A 20902-nucleotide genomic window follows, 5' to 3' on the forward strand; every position below is an offset into this window, starting at 1 on the left:
GGATATTAATAAGTGAAATAAACCAATCTCAAAAAGACAAATACTGAATGATTCCACTTACATGAGGTTTCTAAAGTAATCAAACTCACAGAAACAGAAAGTAGAATGGTGGTTGCCAGGGGCTGGAGGGAGGGAGTAACAGGGATTTGATGTTCAATGTGTACAGAGATTCAGTCACGCATGATGAAAAAGTTCTAGAGATCTGTGGTACGACGTGCATACAGTTAACAATACTTAAAAATTGTTAAGATGGTAAATCCATCTTACATGTTTTTTTACCACAATAAAAAAAATTGTTTTTAATTGGCCTCAGAGAAGGCAGATTTGAAAATACATTGTATATTTTTAACTTGGAATCACATGGCTTAGCTTTTATACCTAATAGTTGTGTGACATTTGGTAAAACTGCTTCCCCTCTCTGGGCCTCATCTATACAATGGGGACAATAACATATCTACCCCATAGAGCTTTTTGCAAGCATCCAGTGAGATAAAGGATATAAAGTATTTGGGAAAGGACAGTGGTTAAGACCACAGACTCGGGCATCAGACAAACCTCCATTCAAATCCTGCCTCTGTCACATGCTGACTTCACGACCATGGTCAAGCTTGTCATTCTCTGAGCCCCAGGTCCTTCCCCTGTAAGTGGAGCTGATAGTATTCCAAGCACATAGCTCCCAGTGCAGTGCAGAGATTCAATGAACAATGTAGCACAGTTTCAGGTATTGATGATCAACAGCTCCAAAAAGCTGTATCTACAGGAAATCCAGCTGATTAGATCAGATCAAATGTTTCTCAAGATAGCAGCACTGTTACTGCAACCATTCACATCAAGCTCACCCCAGCTTGAAGCCACCTAGATCAGGCTTCCAGATATATCAATAACCCTGAAAGCTTCTGGGAACCAGTCACATCTTTTTATGGCAGCTGGGGACCGTTGGCAAAATGCTATCAGCAAATTCTTGCCCAACACAATTAATTTCGCCTCCATGAGCCTCTGTATACTCACTTGTAAAAAGAAAATCTAATCCTAACCCTACATCATAGAGTTGTTACAAGGATTAAATAGAAAATGTCTGATCCATAATGAGAGCTCAGTGAATGTCGGCTACTGTTAGTCTTACTTCTATACCCCAGAAAGAGTTAGAGGTGCCACCTCTGGTTCCCGTAACACATCACATTGCGTTATAATGGCTGTTGATTTCACTTTCCTTCTGGGCTGGGAACTCCCTGGGAACAGGGCCTCAGGCATTACACACACACACACACACACACATACACACAGACACACACACACAGAGTCTCATTGTCCCTCATCCTTCACTTTCAAACCCTCTCAGTCCAGCCTCAGCCACTCCCAGCCCTTAGACTCCCCAAGGACCAATAAAACACCATAGTTTAGGGACTTCCCTGACAGTCCAGTTGTTGGGACTCCGTGCTTCCACTGCAGGGGACACAGGTTCGATTCTTGATCGGGGAACTGGGATCCCCCATGCCGCACAGCACGGCCAAAAAAATAATATTAATTAATTAAAATAAAAGTTTCAAACACCATCGTTTAATCATCTCCCTTCTGTGTGTCCTAGTTGTCACATCTATAAAATGGAAATAATATCAACAAGGACCTCGCAGTACAGCTCTAAGATTGAAGGCAGTTAGACTTCTAACATGCTCAATAAATGAGTTACCTCCTATTCTGTCCTCCCCTGATACTTGACACTTGTGCCCTGGCCTGGCCATGCCTCTGTGCTCTGTCATATCCTCTAAAAATTCCCCTCATGGAGTGGTTTCATTATCATTTGTCCAGGAAGCAGGAGGATTTGAGGGGCAAATGAAGGGAGTGAGATCCCTGACCTCTGGGGAATTCTGCACTAGGCTCCCCATGGTTTCCAGTACAAGGAGGCTAGAACCACGCTGGGTACATTTATCGGTGGATGAATGGAGCTCCTTGTCTGGGGAGAGGTCAGGGACAGGGTCTAGGGCCCCAGAGATGGGGGGCCACGAGGGGGTGGCCTGGGTATCAGAGTTTCCCAACTTTCCTTCTCACTTGGGGCCCACCTGACCCCAGGTTTGTATATTACATTCATGAGACTCCGTCTCTGCTCATCTGGCCTAGGACATCCTTGTGGAGTTGGGGGACCCTAAGCCTAGCCTGGGTCTCTCCTTCTGGCTCCCAGATACCCAGATAGTATCTATCTGTGAGTCACCCTCCCCACTTCTTGCCTCCTGGAAGTCAGCCAGGGCAGGGAGGAGGGGGCAGGAAGGTGCTTCCTCCTCTGGGCTTTCCCAGCAAGGGCACACCCCTCTATTATCACCAGGAATCCCTCTGACATTTTCAGGGCCTGGCCCAAGGGAAAAGAAAGGTAAGGTACAGGGCACAGGCCCCGCGGTCACACAGACTCAGATCTGCACCTGGCCCTGCTCTTTCCTAGCTGATCTTTGGCCCTCAAAGCCTCTCTTTCTTCAGTTGCAAAATGGTGATAATAAACCCTTCCTCACAGCATAGTTATAAGCGCAAAATGAAGCAATCGATGCACATGATTATTGCTCAATAACTGTGAGCTCCTCCCTCCCCCTCAGAAAATCTTTGTTGAATGAATGAATGAATGAGCAAACAAATTAGTCATGTACCAATGCTGCCACATGTCCTCCTTTGGAAGCAGCAACCAAGGGTGGCTGAAAAGAAATACAATTTATGATCAAGAATCACAATCAGAGGAACTGGGCTGATTGTAGCCAAGCTACCCACCATCTTGAGTGGGTCTCTCCCCAGCTCTGAGCCTGGGGATCTTCATCTGCACAATCCACACCCCCCCAAACCACAAGCACTATTGTCAAAAGGAAGATCGCTGGGAGTGATAAAGGGTTTGGTAAACAGTAAGGCACTTGGAAAATTGAAATGGACTTTATAAACTGCGAAGAGATCTGCAGAAATTTTTGACATGCTTCTCCCATCAGCCAGCTCAACTCCAAACCTAGACCCTGAAGGTCCCCCTCCTGTAGAATTAAGGAGGTGGGGAGGGGCTACTGAGTGATGGTCTTCCCCTGCATAATCTCCCCCCCACATCTCTTTCTCTCTCTTACACACACACACACACACACACACACACACACACACACTCCAAGCACCCGGAACACAGCTGCGTATTCAGTCAAGAGCTAAATCAGAGATTCCTGAATGCTTGGGGAAAGACTGCCGGCTCCCTCATTCTTGATAGGTGAGCAAGTGTCTGGGCAGCAGCCTTTGTTCACCACGCCCACATCTGGACCTGCCAGCGAAGGACAGGAGCTACCAGCCTGTGCTCTGTCCCTACCACCTGGGACCTGATGGGGGAAGCGGGCTGTGAGCCAGGCCCTTTGTACCAGCGACCTGGTCATCTTCATCAATATCCCCCTGGGAAACCCAGCATCTAGTGAATTCCTACGTTCCCAGCACCAGACCCTTTACCTCTCCCTACCTTCCTGCTGGGGAGATGGCTTTATTCTCATTTGACAATTTAGGAAACTGAGGTGCATAGAGGGGGTGTGACATGGCCAAGGCCACACAGCTAGTAAAGCAGATGGCATCCAGCCCCCTGAGATCTAGGTAACCCCTTCGCATCACCATCACCACCTCCCAGTGAGGTCTCTGAGGTCGCTTGAGCACCGCCTTGGCCTTAAAGAACCAGGGAGGGGAGCAGATTCCCTGGGAAAGTTCGGGCATGAGGAGTTCCTTCTAAACAAGAGCCTCTGGGCTTGAAGAAGATGCCAAAACAGTCCCTTAAAAACAGAAGCACTCGTTTGCTTAGGCACAGGGGCATGACCTTGGTCTCCCGAGGACACTGTCACACTCCTTCCTCTGGCCCAGCCAGGGCCGGGACCCCCGCTTACCTGCCCAGGGGCAGCAGCTGCTGAGGCGAGGTCCGAGCGTCCGTCTGCAGCCCCGGCCTCTGTGTTGTCTGGAATTGCAGAAGTGAGGAAACAGAGCACATCACTGCCAAGTCACCCCCAGGAGGAAACTCCGTGACCCCAGGGCCCCTCCAGCAGATGCCACAGGAACCCCGGAGTTGGGTCACCCAGGCCCCAAGCACTGCTCAGAGGTTTCTCACAGAGCAAGGGGTAGGACAGGGTGCAGGCAGTGGCCACTGGGCCGGGAGCTGGGGAGGAGGAAGAGAAGAAGCAGAGAGGGAGAGAGCAAGAGGGGCGAGAGCGTGCATTCGAGACAGCACGAGTGTGAGGAAGAGGAGAGAGGAGAAGTGGGCGAGGAAACAGAGTAAGAGAGCGCGTCGGCGGAAATGAGAGATGGAGGCGGACGGGCACACAGAGGGAGATGGACAGCTGTAAACACATGCAGAGACAGCATGAGAGGAACGCGCAGATTCGAGGACAAAAACCAAGGGAGCTACAGAGAAAAAGATGAGACCGACAGTGACAGCGACTCGTGTGTGTGTGTGTGTGTGTGTGTGTGTGTGTGTGTATGTGTGTGTGTGTGTGTGCGCGCGCACGCAGGCGCGCGTGAGCGAAAAGATGAAAGAAAGGGAGAGAGGGAGGAAAGGCAGAGGCAGCTGGAATAGAAAGCGGATGAGAAGGGAGGAACTTGGAAGAGCTGTGTGGTCAGCACCATGGCCGGGCTGGGCTTCCCTGGTGACCAAGGAGCACCAAGACCAAGGAGCGTTTGGGACAGAGCCCTGCGTGGCTGGGGTCGCGGCAGAGGAGGGGTCATGGGTCCCAGGGCAGGAATTTGGCAGCAAGTGAGTTAGTGGGAACAGGTGAGGGGGAGTAGGTTTGGGCAACTGAAGTGGTGAACACAGGTGTGTCTGTGAGTGTGTATGCATGTGTGTGTAAAAGTCCCATGGTGGAGTTTTGTGTGAACAGAGGTGCGGGATGGGCCCGAGCTCCTGGCCTCAGTTTCCAGTCCATTTACCCACTCATTCGTTCAACCAATCAACGTTTATTGAGCCCCCCCGGGCACCGGGCACTGCGGTGGACAAGCCCCTCAGCCGACAGCCAACCCAACAGCCTCCTACACAGGGCGGGAAACAGGTCTAGACCAGGGTCCCGCAGCCCGGCAGGTGCAGAGCAGAGCTGGGAGTATGGGCGCCTGACTTCCCACGCAGGGTCCAGCCTCAGCTCCACCCTGGGTGTCCGGACTGGCCCCCTCCTGCTCATTGGGACCCCACTGCTGTTCCTTATCAAAGCCGAAAATGGATCTCCAAGGACAAACCACCTTTAACGTGTGGCTCAGGCCTGAAGAACTAGAGCCCCACATCCGCCCCTCTCCCCCATCTGCACCCCATCACACACAGGCAGATACACTCAAACCACGTATGCACACAACCCTTGCACGTCATGTACCCTCAGTACACACCATCATGCAGAGACACCCAGTCACAATTACATCCCCCCACTCGCCTGCACACTCACAAGCTCAGGTGTCACATCTGTCACCCCCTCACTCACACCTGCCCAGCGTCACCCCCTCCTTCATGCTCATTCACGCACTCTCCTTAGATCCCAAGATGTGGCCCAGACCTCCTGGGAGGGACTTTGAAAAGGCCCAGTTTGGTTATCCCTCTTCATCTCCCTTGGAGGCATTTTGAGCCTTGGGTGCCTGAGACACAAGAGAACGTGGTGGTCTGTTCATCGCGTTTAAGCTTCGGGCAAACTGTCCACCCGAGCCCAGATCCTCCTCCCGCAAAGTGGCTTCACTTTCTCAGCCGTCCTGCAGCCACCACACTCCACGAGTGACAGAGGGACCTCCAGGTTCAACCTTGACCACAGACTGTGGGACACCTGGCTCACTCCAGGCTCACACCTGGTTTTCAATAGTCCCTCACATTCATGCAGGGAGCAGTCACATTTCAGCACCTTTTTGAGATTATCAATAATCATGGCAGGTAGGTGGAGGTTATCCACATTTTACAAATGAGGAAACTGAGGTTGACTCCTCTCTCTCACACCCACGTCCATTCTGTTACCAGTTTTATCAGTTCTACTTTAAAATACATCCAAATCTGAATCTAATCAAGCCTTTAGATCCGACCTTCAGTTTGTAGGAAATACAGGCAGCAGAGGAACAGATTAAAGGGCTTTTCTGGGAATTTGCTGGCAGTCCAGTGGTTAAGACTCCAAGCTGCCACTGCAGGGGGTACAAGTTCAATTCCTGGTTGGGGAACTAAGATCCCGCATGCTGTATGGCAAAAAAAAAAAAAGACACTTCAAGGAAGCAATCAGCCAAATCCAGAATGTGGGACCAGGGCGTCCTACAGGAGAACTGATCCAGTTCCTTCAACAGATCAACCATAGGGAGGGGGAAATGGGGAGGGGACTTTTAATTTAGGAATCTCTAGCTTAAAATAGATTTAAGAGACATAAAAATCAAATGCAATCTGTGGGTCTTGTTTGGAACCTGGATCAATCAAATCAACCGCCTGTTGGGCGTAAGAGTCTGGTCTCCTGCCTTCTAGTGCCCCGTTCAGCTGTGAGGGTCTTAGGGGAATAGGAGGGAGGGGGTGGGGAAGACAAAGGGACCCTCTGAGATTGGAGGACTGGGGGAGATGCCTAGCATTTCTCCCACCAGCTTGGGCCCAGGGAGCCTGCTGGTACATGAACCTGGTCATTTGCCCCCAGGACCAGAGGCATTCCTGGGCCCCTCTGCCTCATTGGGCCTAAGCCCCATTCCCTACAACCTCCAGGGCCTTTTCTAAGCATAGGCCCTGCCCAATGCCTAACCCCCCCTTGCCCCGCCCCTGCCTAAGCCCCACCCGCACAGCCGAGGCCTTTTCTGGCTTTTTTTCTTCTTTTTTCTTTCTTCCTTTTTTCTTTTTCCCACCTCCTCTTACTTCAGATATTGCAGTTGTTCTACCATCCAGTTGTGGCTCCATCTACTCTTTTTTTTTTTAGAACTTTTATTGAGGTACAGTTAACATACAATAAACTGCATATATTTAGAGTGTACAATTTGGTATCCCAATCTCCAAACTCATTCCTCCCCAACCCTCCCCGCTTTCCCCACTTGGTGTCCATATGTTTGTTCTCTACATCTGTGTCTCTATTTCTGCCTTGCAAACGGTTGATTTGTACCATTTTTCTATATTCCGCGTATGCTTGTTAATATACGATATTTGTTTTTCTCTTTCAGACTCACTTCACTCTGTGTGACAGTCTCTAGGTCCATCCATGTCCCTACAAATATCCCAGTTTCATTGCTTTTTACAGCTGACTAATATTCCATTGTATATATGTACCACATTTTTTTAATCCATTCATCTGTTGATGGACACTTAGGTTGCTTCCATGTCCTGGCTATTGTAAACAGTGCTGCAATGAACATTGGAGTGCATGTGTCTTTTTGAATTACGGTGTTCTCTGGGTAGATGCCCAGTAGTGGGATTGCTGGGTCATATGGTAACTCTATTTTTAGTTTTGCAAGGAAACTCCATACTGTTCTCCATAGTGGCTGTATCAGTTTACATTCCCACCAACAGTGCAAGAGCATTCCCTTTTATCCACATCCTCTCCAGCATTTACTGCTTGTAGATTTTCTGATGATGTCCATTCTAACCAGTGTGAGGTGATACCTCATTGTAGTTTTGATTTGCATTTCTCTAACAATTAGTGATGTTGAGCAGCTTTTCGTGTGCCTCTTGGCCATCCATATGTCTTCTTTGGAGAAATGCCTATTTAGGTCTTCTGCTCATTTTTGGATTGGGTTGTTTGTTTTTTTTGATATTGAGCTGGGTGAACTGTTTATATATTTTGGAGATTAAGCCTCTGTCTGTTGATTCATTTGCAAATATTTTCTCCCATTCTGAGGGTTGTCTTTTCGTCTTGCTTGTAGTATCCTTTGCTGTGTAGAAGCTTTTAAGTTTCATTAGGTCCCACCTCCTCACTTCAGCTACTGCAGTTGTTTTACCTTCCAGTTGTTGCTCCATTTATTCTTTTAAATTTTTTCTAGCACATCTGTTAGTTTCCTATTCTTATCATATTTTTTTATCTTGCTATTGTTCTGCTGTTCTCCTACTTTTTTTTTTTTGTCCTTTTCCTGCTCCACACAGCTTGTGGGATCTTGATTCACAAGCCTGGGGTCAAGCCTGAGCTCCTGAGGTGGGAGCTCTGAGTCCAAAACATTGGACTAACAGGGAACCCCAGTCCCCAGGAAATATTCATCAGAGTGAGGTCTCCCAGAGGTTCTCACCTTAGCACCAAGACCCAGCTATACTCAACAGCCTACAAACTCCAGTGTTTGAAACCTCAGGCCAAACACCCAGTACAATAGGAACACAATCCCGCCCATCCAAATGAGGAGGAAAAATGAGATGACAAAAAAATATGCCACAGATGAAAGAACAAGGTAAAAACACACAAGGCCAAAAAAATGAAGAGGAAATAGGCAAACTTGCTGAAAAAGTATTCAGAGTAATGATAGTAAAGATGATTCAGAATCTCAGAAATAGAATCGAGAAAATACAAGAAATGTTTAACAAAGATCTAGAAGAACTAAAGAACAAACAATCAGAGATAAACAACACAATAACTGAAAAAAAATACACTGGAAAGTCTCAATAACAGAAAAGCAGAGGCAGAAGAACGAATAAGTGAGATGGAAGATAGACTGGTGGAAATAAATGCCAAGGAGGAGAATGAAGAAAAAAGAATGAAAAGAATTGAGGACAGTCTTAGAGACCTCTGGGACAACACTAAATGCACTAACATTCGAATTATAGGGGTCCCAGAAGAAGAAGAGAAAAAGAAAGGGTCTGAGAAAATATTTAAAGAGATCATAGTGGAAAATTTCCCTAATATGGGAAAAGAAACAGTCTCCCAAGTCCAGGAAGCACAGAGAGTCCCATACAGGATTAACCCTAGAAGAAACACACCAAGACACATATTAGTTGAGTTAACAAAAATTAAATTTAAAGAAAAAATATTAAAAGCAGCAAGGGAAAAGCAAAAAATAACATACAAATGAAACCCTATAAGGTTATCAGCTGATTTTTCTGCAGAAACTCTACAAGCCAGAAGGGAGTGGCAGGATATACTTAAAGTGATGAAAGAGAAAAACTTACAACCAAGATTATGCTACCCAGCAAGGATCTCATTCAGATTTGATGGAGAAATCGAAAGTTTTACAGACAAGCAAAAGCTAAGTGAATTCAGCACCACCAAACCAGCCCTACAACAAATGCTAAAGGAAATTCCTTAGGAGGGAAACACAAGAGAAAAAAAGACCCACAAAAACAAACCCAACACAATTAAGAAAATGGTAATAGGAACATACATATCAATAGTAACATTGAATGTAAATGGATTAAATGCTCCAAACAAAAGACACAGATTGGCTGATTGGATACAAAAACAAGACCCACACATATGTTGTCTACAAGAGACCCATTTCAGACCTAGGGACACATACAGACTGAAAGTGAAGGGATGGAAAAAGACATTACATGCAACTGCAAATCAAATGAAAGCTGCAGTAGCAATACTCATATCAGATAAAATAGACTTTAAAATAAAGACTGTTACAAGAGATAAGGAAGGACACTACATAGTGATCAAAGGATCAATCCAAGAAGAAGATATAGCACTTGTAAATATTTATACACCCAACATAGGAGCACCTCAGTACATAAGGCAAATGCTAACAGCCATAAAAGCAGAAATTGACAGTAACACAATAATAGTAGGGGACTTTAACACCCCATTTACTCCAATGGACAGATCACCCAAACGGAAAATAAACAAGGAAACACAAGCTTTAAATGACACAATAGACCAGATAGATTTAATAGATATTTATAGGACATTCCACCCAAAAGTGGCAGAAAACCCTTTCTTCTCAAGTGCATATGGAACATTCTCCAGGATAGATCACATCTTGGGTCACAAAATAAGTCTTCGAAAATTCAAGGAAATTGAAATCATATCAAGCATCTTTCCTGACCACAATGCTATGAGATTAAAAATCAACTACAGGAAAAAAAAAACTGTAAAAAACACAAATATGTGGAGCCTAAACAATGCACTACTAAATAATCAAGTGATCACTGAAGAAATCAAAGAAGAAATTAAAAAATACCTAGAGATAAATGACAGTGAAAACACAATGACCCAAAACCTATGGGACACAGCAAAAGCAGTTCTAAGAGGGAAGTTTATAGCAATTCAATCTCACCTCAAAAAAACAAGAAAAATCTCAAGTAAACAATCTAGCCATATACATGAAACAACTAGAAAAAGAAGAACAAAGAAAACCCAAAATCAGTAGAAGGAAAGAAATCATAAAGATCAGAGCAGAAATAAATGAAATAGGAACAAAGAAAATAATAGCAAAGATCAACAAAACTAAAAGTTGGTTCTTTGAGAAGATAAAATTGATAAGCCTTTAGCCGGACTCATCAAGAAAAAAAGGGAGAGGACATAAATCAATAAAATTAGAAATGAAAAAGGAGAAATCACAACTGACACTGCAGAAACACAAAGGATTAAGAGACTACTATAAACAACTATATGCCAATAAAATGGACAATCTCAAAGAAATGGACAAATTCTTGGAAAGGTACAATTTTCCAAGACTGAAACAGGAAGAATTAGAAAATATAAACAGACCCATCACAAGTAATGAAATTGAAGCTGTAATACAAAATCCTCCAACAAACACAAGTCCAGGACCAGAGGGCTTCACAGGTGAATTCTATCAAACATTTAGAGAAGAGCTAACACTTATCCTTCTCAAACTCTTCCAAAAAATTGCAGTGGAAGGAACATTCCCAAATTCGTTGTATGAGGCCACCATCACTCTGATACCAAAACCAGACAAAGATATCACAAAAAAAGAAAATTACAGGCCAATATCACTGATGAACATAGATGCAAAAATTCCCAACAAAGAACTAGCAAACAGAATCCAATAACACATTAAAAGGATCATACATCATGATCAAGTGGGGTTTATCCCTGGAATGCAAGGATTCTTCAATATATGAAATTCAATCAATGTGATACACCATATTAACAAATTGAAGGATAAAAACCATATGATTATCTCAATAGATGCAGAAAAAGCTTTTGACAAAATTCAACACCGATTTTATGATAAAAACTCTCCAGAAAATGGGCATAGAAGGAAATTACCTCAACATAATGAAAGCCATATATGAGAAACCAACAGCCAACATTGTTCTAAATAGTGAAAAACTGAAAGCATTTCTGCTAAGGTCAGGAACAAGACAAGGATGTCCACTCTCACCACTCTTATTCAACATAGTTTTGGAAGTCCTAGCCACAGCAATCAGAGAAGAAAAAGAAATAAAAGGGATATGAATTGGAAAAGAAGACGTAAAACTGTCACTGTTTGCAGATAATATGATACTATATGCAGAAAATCCTAAAGATGCCACCAGAAAACTACTAGAACTAATCAATGAATTTGGAAAAGTTTCAGGATACAAAATTAATGCACAGAAATCTCTTGCATTCCTATACACTAACAATGAGAAATCAGAAAACGAAATTAAGGAAACAATCACCTTTACCATAGCAACAAAAAGAATAAAATACCTAGGCATAAACCTACCTAAGGATTCTAAAGACTTGTATTCAGAAAACTATAAAACACTGATGAAAGAAATCAAAGATGACATGAACAGATGGAGAAATATACCATGTTCTTGGATTGGAAGAATCAACATTGTGAAAATGACTCTACTACCTGAAGCAATCTACAGATTCAATGCAATTTCTATCAAATTACCAATGGCATTCTTCACAGAATTAGAAAAAAATTTTACAATTTGTGTGGAAACACAAAAGACCCCAAATAGCTAAAGCAATCTTGAGAAAGAAAAACGGAGCCAGAGGAATCAGTCTCCCCAGTTTCAGACTATACTACAAAGCTACAGTAATCAAGACAGTATGGTACTGGCACAAAAACAGAAATATAGATCAGTGATATAGGATAGAAAGTCCAGAGATAAACCCACACACATGTGGCCACCTAATATATGACAAAGCAGGCAAGAATATACAATGGAGAAAAGACAGCCTCTTCAATAAGTGGTGCTGGGAAAACTGGACAGCTATATGTAAAAGAATGAAACTAGAACACTACCTAACACCATACACAAAAATAAACTCAAAATGGATTAAAGACCTAAATGTAAGACCAGACGCTATAAAACTTTTAGAGGAAAATATAGGCAGAACACTCTATAACATACATCATAGCAAGATCCTTCTTGACCCACCTCCTAGAATAATGGAAATAAAAACAAAAATAAACAAATGGGACCTAATGAAACTTAAAAGCTTTTGCACAGCAAAGGAAACCATAAACAACACAAAATGACAACCCTCAGAATGGGAGAAAATATTTGTAAGTGAAGAAACTGACAAAGGATTAATCTCCAAAATACACAAGCAGCTCATGCAGCTCAATATCAAAAAAACAAACAACCCAATCCAAAAATGGGTGGAAGACCTAAATAGACATTTCTCCAAGGAAGACATACAGATGGCCAACAAACACATGAAAAGATGCTCAACATCACTCATCATTAGAGGAATGCAAATCAAAACTACAATGAGGTATCACCTCACAGCAGTCAGAATGGCCATCATCTAAAAATCTAGAAACAATAAATGCTGGAGAGGGTGTGGAGAAAAGGGAACCCACCTGCACTATTGGTGGGAATGTAAATTGATACAGCCACTATGGAAAACATTTTGGAGGTTCCTTAAAAAACTAAAACTAGAACTACCATATGACCCAGCAATCCCAGCATATACCCTGAGAAAACCATACATAATTCAAAAAGATAGGACTTCCCTGCTGGCGCAGTGGTTAAGAATCCGCCTGCCAATGCAGGGGACATGGGTTCGATTCCCACACCAAGAAGATACCACATGTCAGGGAGCAACTAAACCTGTGTGCCACAACTATTGAGCCTGTGCCCTAGAGCCTGTGAGCCACAGCTATTGAGCCTGTGTGCTGCAACTACTGAAGCCCATGTGCCTAGAGCCTGTGCTCCACAACAAGAGAAGCCACGGCAATGAGGAGCCCGTGCACCACAATGAAGTGTAGCCCCTTCTTGCCGCAACTAGAGAAAGCCCATGTGCTGCAACAAAGACCCAACACAGCCAATAAAATAAATAAATAAATAAATAAATAAATAAATAAATAAATAAATAAATAAATAAATAAATTTATTAAAAAAAAAAGATACTTGTACCACAATATTCATTGCAGCATTATTTACGATAGCCAGGACATGGAAGCAACCTAAATGTCCATCAATAGATGAATGGATAAAGAAGATGTGGCACAAATATATAATGGAATATCAGCCATAAAAAGGGATGGAATTGAGCTATTGAGGTGGATGGACCTAGAGTCTGTCATACAGAATGAAGTAAGCCAGAAAGAGAAAAACAAATACCGTACGCTAACACATATTTACAGAATCTAGAAAAATGATACTGATGAACCTAGTGGCAGGGTAGGAATAGAGATGCAGACATAGAGAACGGACTTGAGGACACTGAGGGGAGGGGAAGCTGGGACGTAGTGAGAGAGGAGCATCAACATATACACACTACCAAATGTAAAATAGATGGCTAGTGGGAAGCTAATACAGAGCACAGGGAGACCAGCTTGGTGCTTTGTGAAGACTTAAAGGGGTGGGATAGGGAGGTTGGGAGGGAGGCTCAAGAGGGAGGGGATATGGGGATATATGTATACATGCGGCTCTTTCACTTTGATGTACAGCAGAAACTGACACAATAGTGTAAAGCAATTATACTCCAATAAAGATTTAAAAAAAAACATGTATCAGTTAGGGTCCTGGAAAGAGATGGCACACTCAACCTGGGCGATCCAAGGAGGAAGGGATTACTTAAAGAGATGTGGGCAGGGCTAGAGAACCAAAAGGGATAGCACAGTGGTCCAAGGCTGCCAAAAGTGGGGTGCCCTTTTCATCTGAAGGGCTGAGGAGGCAGGGCAGTCACCGGGACCCAACGAGGGTAGCTTTATTTATTTATTTATTTATTTATTTATTTATGTTGGGGTGCACTGGGTCTTAGTTGCAGCAGGCGGGCTCCTTAGCTATGGCATGCATGTGGGATCTAGTTCCCTGACCACTGGGCCCCCTGCATTGGGAGCTCGGAGTCTTAACCACTGCACCACCAGGGAAGTCAGGAAGGTAGATATTTGGAGAGGACTGCCTGAGAAGAGCCGTGATCTAGGGTAGGAAGTTGCAGCTGGTCCTCAATGACCAGGCAGAGAGGGAACCAGGAAATAAATACCCAAATCTCTCTCTTCTTCCACCCTCAGATGTCTCACCAGTGCCTCCCATTGGCTGAGCCCAAACAGAAGCAAGGGAGATGGATAATGTAGCCGATACAGATCAGCCTCTGGGGGACACAGAGTTGGGTGGAGAAGGGTGGAGAGTGGATCTGGAAGGGAAAACAGTGGACATCCAGGACAGACATTTTGAGAATGGATTTTAGATGGGTCTAAGGGATTGTTGCTAACTTTATCAGGTGATAATGGTGGTGTGGTTATATAAGAAAATGTTCATATATGTGGAAATACTTAGGGATGAAATTACAGGGAAATGCTTTAAAATATTACAGTAAAATAACGGGAGAGAGAGAGAAGGGAGGAGGAGAGGAGGGGAAAGGAGGGAAGGGAAGGAAAAGGAAGGGAAAGGAAGGATGAAAGGAATGAAGAAAAGAAAAAGAGGGACCTACCTGGTTGGACAGTGGTTAAGAATCTGCCTGCCAATGCAGGGTACACAGGTTCGATCCCTGGTCAGGGAAGATCCCACATGCCAAGAAGCAACTAAGCCCGTGCACCACAACCACTGAGCCTGCCCTCCAGAGCCCACGAGCCACTTACTACTGAAGCCCTTGTGCCTAGAGCCCACGCTCCGCAACGAGAGAAGCCACCGCAGTGAGAAGCCCACACACTGCAATGAAGAGTAGCCCCCACTCACTGCAACTAGAGGACGCCCACGTGCAGCAACAAAGACCCAACACAGCCATAAATAAATAAATAAATAAATAAATAAATAAATATTTTAAAAAGGAAAAAGTGTAGGCTGAATAATGGCCCTCAAAAGTATCAGGTCCTAATCCCCAGAACCTGTACGTGTTACCTTATTTGGCAAAGATTTTGCAGGTATGATTAAATTAATGCTCTTAAAATGGGGAGATTATCCTGGATTATCTAAGTGAACCTTAATGCAATCACCAGTATCTGAGTAAGAGAAGAAAACTTGATACAGACAGAAAAGGAGAAGGCAATGTGGCCACAGAGGCTTCTAGGATGACACAGCCACAAGCCAGGAATGCCAGCAGCCACCAGAAGCTGGTAGAAGCAAGGAGTGGACTCCACCCTAGAGCCTCTGGAGGGAGCACGGCCCTGCTGACTGCTTGTCCATCAAAACTGATTATGGAATTCTGGCCTCCAGAACTGTAAGAGAATAAATGTGGTCATTTGTTACAGCAGCTGTAGGAAACTAACACAAGTATACAGGGATTTATTATACTCTTCCCTCTCCTCTTGTGTGCTTGCAAACTTTCCTAATAAAGTTGTGTTTGTGTGTGCTCAGTTCACAACACCACCTATGAAACAGTCTTGCCAAGGAAACAGAAACAGAATCAGCAAGTTCAACTACCAGTTTATAGGAAATATAGAAGAGGAACAGATCATAGGGATACACTCAGCAAACTCAGATAGTAGTGAATGTACAGAACAAACAACCTGGCTTCTTCAACAAATAAATTATAAGGGAGAAAAAAAATTATGGAAGAACATGTAGATTAAATGAGAATTAAGAGACATAACAACCAAATTGCTGCATGTGAGACTTTTTTGCCTTATTTGGATCCTGATTCAAACAAACGAGAGAGAGAGAGAAGCAAAGAAAGAAAAAGAGAGAAATTTATGAGACAATCAGAAATTTGAACACATCTGATATTCAATTATATTAAGGAATTAATGTTTTTTGTTAGGTTAATGACTTCACGGTTATGTGAAAAAGAATTATCTTTTTAGAGAAACATGAAATATTTACAGATGAAATTATGTATTTGGGATTTGCTTCAAAATAAAATGGCAAGGAAAGGAGGGAATATGGGGATATGTGTATAAAAACAGATGATTGAACCTGGTGTACCCCCAAAAAAATTTTTAAAAATTAAATTAAAAAAAATAAAAAATAAAAAAAAAAATAAAATGGGACAGGGGCTTCCCTGGTGGCACAGTGGTTAAGAATCCATCTGCCAATGCAGGGGGACATGGGTTCCATCCCTGGGCTGGGAAGATCCCACATGCCGAGGAGCAATTAAGCCCATGTGCTACAACTACTGAAGCCCTCACGCCTAGAGCCTGTGCTCTGCAACAAGAGAAGCCATGGCAATGGGAAGCTTGTGCACCACAATGAAGAGTAGTCCGCGCTCTCCACAGCTAGAGAAAGCCCATAGGCAGCAATGAAGACCCAACGCAGCCAAATAATTAATTAATTAATTAAAATTAAAAAAAATAAAATAAAATGGGACACACCTCAATTGAAAAAAATGGGTTGATAATTGAAGTTGCCTGATGGTACATGAGGATCCATTATATCATTAAGTGCACTCATATGTATTTGTAATTTTTTATAAAAAAAGTTTTTTGTTGTTTGTCTTTTAAGGTAATTCAATACTTGTTTAGATTTTAGAGATGAGAACAACAGTGAAAAAATTTTTTCACAATGTGATATAATAAAAAATTTTGTTTTGGGATGGACTTTTCCTATGATAGCGTCTTATAGGATGTTAGGTGCTATATCTCATACAATGTAAATGGAAGTAAAAATGATGTAACCTGGAAAATTCTGTTAAGTGAAAGAAAACAACAAGAACAATAAAGATGCTGACCTCAGTGATGTACATAATGAGTGTGAATAAACTACTCTCATGAAATTTGAGAGTGTGAAAAAGCACTCTAGGGGCATCCTAGGTGGCGCAGTGGTTAAGAATCTGCCTGCCAGAGTTTCTAGAAATCTTCATACCTCTGACATGATTCACCTGTCACACATTTTGCACCACTGAATTAAAGCAGGAATTTTATTTATTTATTTTTAATAATTTTTATTGCAGTATAGTTGATTTACAATGTTGTGTTAGTTTCAGGTGCATAGCAAAGTGAATCAGTTATACACATCATATACATATATCCACTCTTTTTAAGACTCTTTTCCCTTTCAGAGGGAGTGTGATGAAGTTGCAGGCCCTTGGCTGGGGCACATGTGTGAATGTGCATTTAGGGGTGGGGTTGGGGAAAAGGAGAGGATTCCTAGGGCTTGTGGATACTTGTTTCATCTTCTTTTTCTTTCAACAATAATTTAGCATAATTTATACTAAATCAGATGTGTTGGAAACGATTCTTCTTATATGACTAGCAAACTAGGATGCTTTTGACTCTAAATACATATCAAGCTTATTAAGCAGAGTGCTGAGTAAGGCAAGTAATGTTATGGGCAGCAAAGTAACCCTTACTACTCAGAAACAAGATTTTTCTTCTGGGATTTTAATGATTGTTGGAAAATTTCTAGGGGGAAAAAGGTGTGACATTTTCACATTCACTTTGAAAGAGAGACAAACTTACATGAAAATATTAAAAAATAAAGTAATTAAAAATTAACTATTTTGATTGGTTCCAGTTATAGTTGAATAAAGAAGATTAAAACATAATATATCATTTGAAAAATTTTATGTGACTTTTCTAATTGTTAGGAAAAAAGGATCAGAGAATACTAAGTGGATTAATAAAATAATTTAATCAAAAAAAAAAAGGAATCTGCCTGCCAACACAGGAGACATGGGTTCGATCCCTGCGCCAGGAAGATCCCACCTGCTGCAGAGCAACTAAGCCCCTGAGCCACAACTATTGAACCCATGTACCACAACTACTGAAGCCCACGCATCTAAGCCCATCCTCCTCAACAAGAGAAGCCACGGCAACAAGGAACCTGCACACCACAACAAAGAGTAGCTCCTGCTCGCCACAACTAGAGAAAGCCTGCATGCAGCAATGAAGACCCAACACAGCCGAATAAATAAAGTAAATAAATAAATTTATTTATTTTTAAAAAAGCACTCTAATATTTATAAAATAGTAAATTATTGCCCAAAATGATTATGTCAGTAAGTAAAGAATAAATTAAACTGAATCACTTTGCTGTACACCTGAAACTAACACAACGTTTGTAAATCAACTATATTTCAATTTTATAAATACAATAAAATAGTTTTTAAAAGAATAAATTAAATATTCTAAGTAGGTATTTGACTCTAGCAGTCATTCTTACCAGGGGCAGGATATGTGTCAATGTCTGGACCCATTTCTGGTTGTCATGAGTGGCAGGGGAGGAGGGGACTGGGGTGCTGCAGGTATCTAGTGGGTAGAGGCCAGCAAGGCTCCAACCACCCCTACAACACACAGAGCAGTCCCTACAACAAACATTTATCTGGCTCAGCATGTTAATAGTGCCGGGGTTGAGAAACTCAGGATTATATCATTAACATTCCAAAGAGTTTATATATTCAAGGTGGCCTAAAAAACCCTTTTGAAGGAAGTCCCTGCAGGCCAGTGGTTAGGACTGTGTGAGTTCTCACTGCCGAGAGCCCAGGGTTCAATCCCTGGTCAGGGAACTAAAATCCCACAAGACGTGCAGCCAAAAAAAAAAAAAAATCTTTTGGGAATCTTATCAGGAAAATAAGGGATTGCTTATTTAAAGAATGGCCTTATGCTTGGGTTTATAAGAGATTTTTAAATTTCCTTCATCAAATAAACATTTTAAATTAATAAATTTACTTTAAACTATACATGATGATAGATGATTGCTAGATGGATCGATCAACATAAAATCTAACCACTTTTCACCATTTCCACTTCCATGGCCCTGGTCCAAGCCACCACTGGATGTGGCCCCCTCACTGGTCTCCCTGTTTCCACCTTCACACCCGTTTTTGTCTGTTCTTAACACAGCAGTGCAGTTGAGCCTATTAAATGTCATCATCAATCAGATCACATCATTTCTCTCCTCAAAAACCACCAATGGCTTCTACCTCAGAGCAAAAGCCAAGGAAGTCCTTCAAAATGCCCACGAAGCCCTGCAAGACCCAACCTCATCTCCGACTTCTTGCCCCCCACCCCACCCCCTAGTCGGACCAGCTTTGATGTTCTTCCGAAAGGTACCAGGTACACGTCTGCTCAAGCTCTTCCACCTGCTGTTGGCTCTGCCCGAAACGCTCTTCCCCAGACACCCAGAGTTCAGGTCTTTACTCAAATGCCACATTCTCAGTGAGGTCTCTCCCGGTAACGCAAACAAATTGCAGCCACCCCCTGACATGCCCTCGGCCCCTACCTTGTTTTATTTTTCTCCACAGCACTTATCACATTTAACATACCATGTGTTTTACTTATTTACTTTGCCCATTAACCGTCTCCCCAACTAAACTGTAAGTTCCTTGAGAGCAGGGATTCGTTTGTGGATTACAGTACTGTATCCCATTACCTGGAACACTGCCTGGCACGTTGCAGGTGCTCCTTGATAAAGTTTATTGAATGAATGAATGAGATTAGAGAGACGATGTGACATATCCAAGGTAACATAGCTGGTAGGAGGAACTGGTATCAGGGTCCAGATACCCTAAACCCTAGTTCAGTCCCGCATAGCTGTTATTAAGGCTTTGGTAAACTCTTTCTGCTCTCTTGAGCTGTTCTTCGCTTGGAGTGATGTGGACACTTCACTTTTGGGAACCGTCCTTTTCTGATCTATAAATGGAGGATAATGTGGGAGGAAGAGTATCACAGAGAAAAGAGCATGGTTGGTTTTTTTTTAAGCTCTTTATTGGGATGTAATTGTTTTACACTCTTGTGCCAGTTTTTGCTGTACAATAAAATGAATCAGCTATGTATATATGTATATATTTATATGTATGTAAAAATATGTATATATTTATACATACATCCCCATGTCCCCTCCCTCCTGCAAGAGCATGGGTTTTAGGATCAAAGAGACTTGAATTCAAATCCTTGCTGCCACCAAGTCTCCATTTGAATTTGGAAAAGCCAATTTACCTCCTCAAGCCTGATTCATAATCTGCAAACTGGGAATATCATAAGTACCTCACTCTGTTGTGAAGAATATGAGACAAAAAAAAAAAGTTACGAAGATTGAAAGGAAAAGCAAAACTGTCATTTTCACATGCAATATGATTTACAGAAAAATTAAAGTGATTCCATGGACAAATTATTAGATTCAACAAAAGACTTCAGCAAGATATCTGTATATGAAATCAATAATAAAAGTCAATCATGTTCCAGGAATTCCCTGGCAGTCCAGTGGTTAGGACGCTGTGCTTTCACTGCCATAGCCTGGGTTCCTTCCCTGGTGGGAGAACTTAGATCCTACAACCCGTGCCAAACCCCCCCCCCCCAAAAAATCAATCATGTTCCTATAAAACAAGCAATAAACAGAAAATGTCATTTTGAAGACACAATTTATGATACCAAGAAAACTATCTTGGCCAGAGATGTGTGAGGTCTTGATAGAGGAAGTTATAAAATTATTGAGAAATAACTAAATAAGAACTAAATGTAACATATTCATTCATGGGACTGTCAATATCATAAAGATATAAGTTCTTCCCAATGTAATTGATAAATTCAGTGCCAGTTCAATCAAAGTCCCAATAGATGTTAATTAACTAGATGCTGGGAATCCTTTTATATATATATATATACACACACACACACACACATATATATATATCTCAAACCACTACAATGTACACCTTAAATATCTTACAATTGTATTTGTCTATTATACATCAATAAAACTGGGGAAAAAATAGCATAAAAAAGTCCCAAT

At 42.4% G+C, this 20902-nt stretch overlaps 1 protein-coding gene across 8 annotated transcripts in view; it reads right to left on the reverse strand.

Moving 5' to 3' along the window:
* The window catches only part of PTAFR (platelet activating factor receptor), a 49007-nt gene that overhangs the window by 21240 nt on the left and 6865 nt on the right, over positions 1 to 20902 (reverse strand). For 4 of the 8 annotated variants that reach the window (XM_057702322.1, XM_057702287.1, XM_057702315.1 and 1 more), the window contains one exon: positions 3870 to 3937. The exons of 2 other annotated variants lie outside the window; for them this stretch is intronic. Coding sequence is in view for 2 of the 6 variants with exons in the window: in XM_057702287.1 (XP_057558270.1) it covers positions 3870 to 3937 (68 nt within the window). In the remaining 4 variants the exon portion in view is untranslated. Of the gene's footprint in view, positions 1 to 555; positions 755 to 3869; positions 3938 to 20902 lie in introns of all 8 variants that reach the window. 2 more of the 8 variants (XM_057702329.1, XM_057702340.1) reach the window with 1 other exon arrangement.

This window comes from Hippopotamus amphibius, chromosome 1 (genome assembly GCF_030028045.1).
Source record: "Hippopotamus amphibius kiboko isolate mHipAmp2 chromosome 1, mHipAmp2.hap2, whole genome shotgun sequence".
NCBI classification, from domain to species: Eukaryota; Metazoa; Chordata; class Mammalia; order Artiodactyla; family Hippopotamidae; genus Hippopotamus; species Hippopotamus amphibius.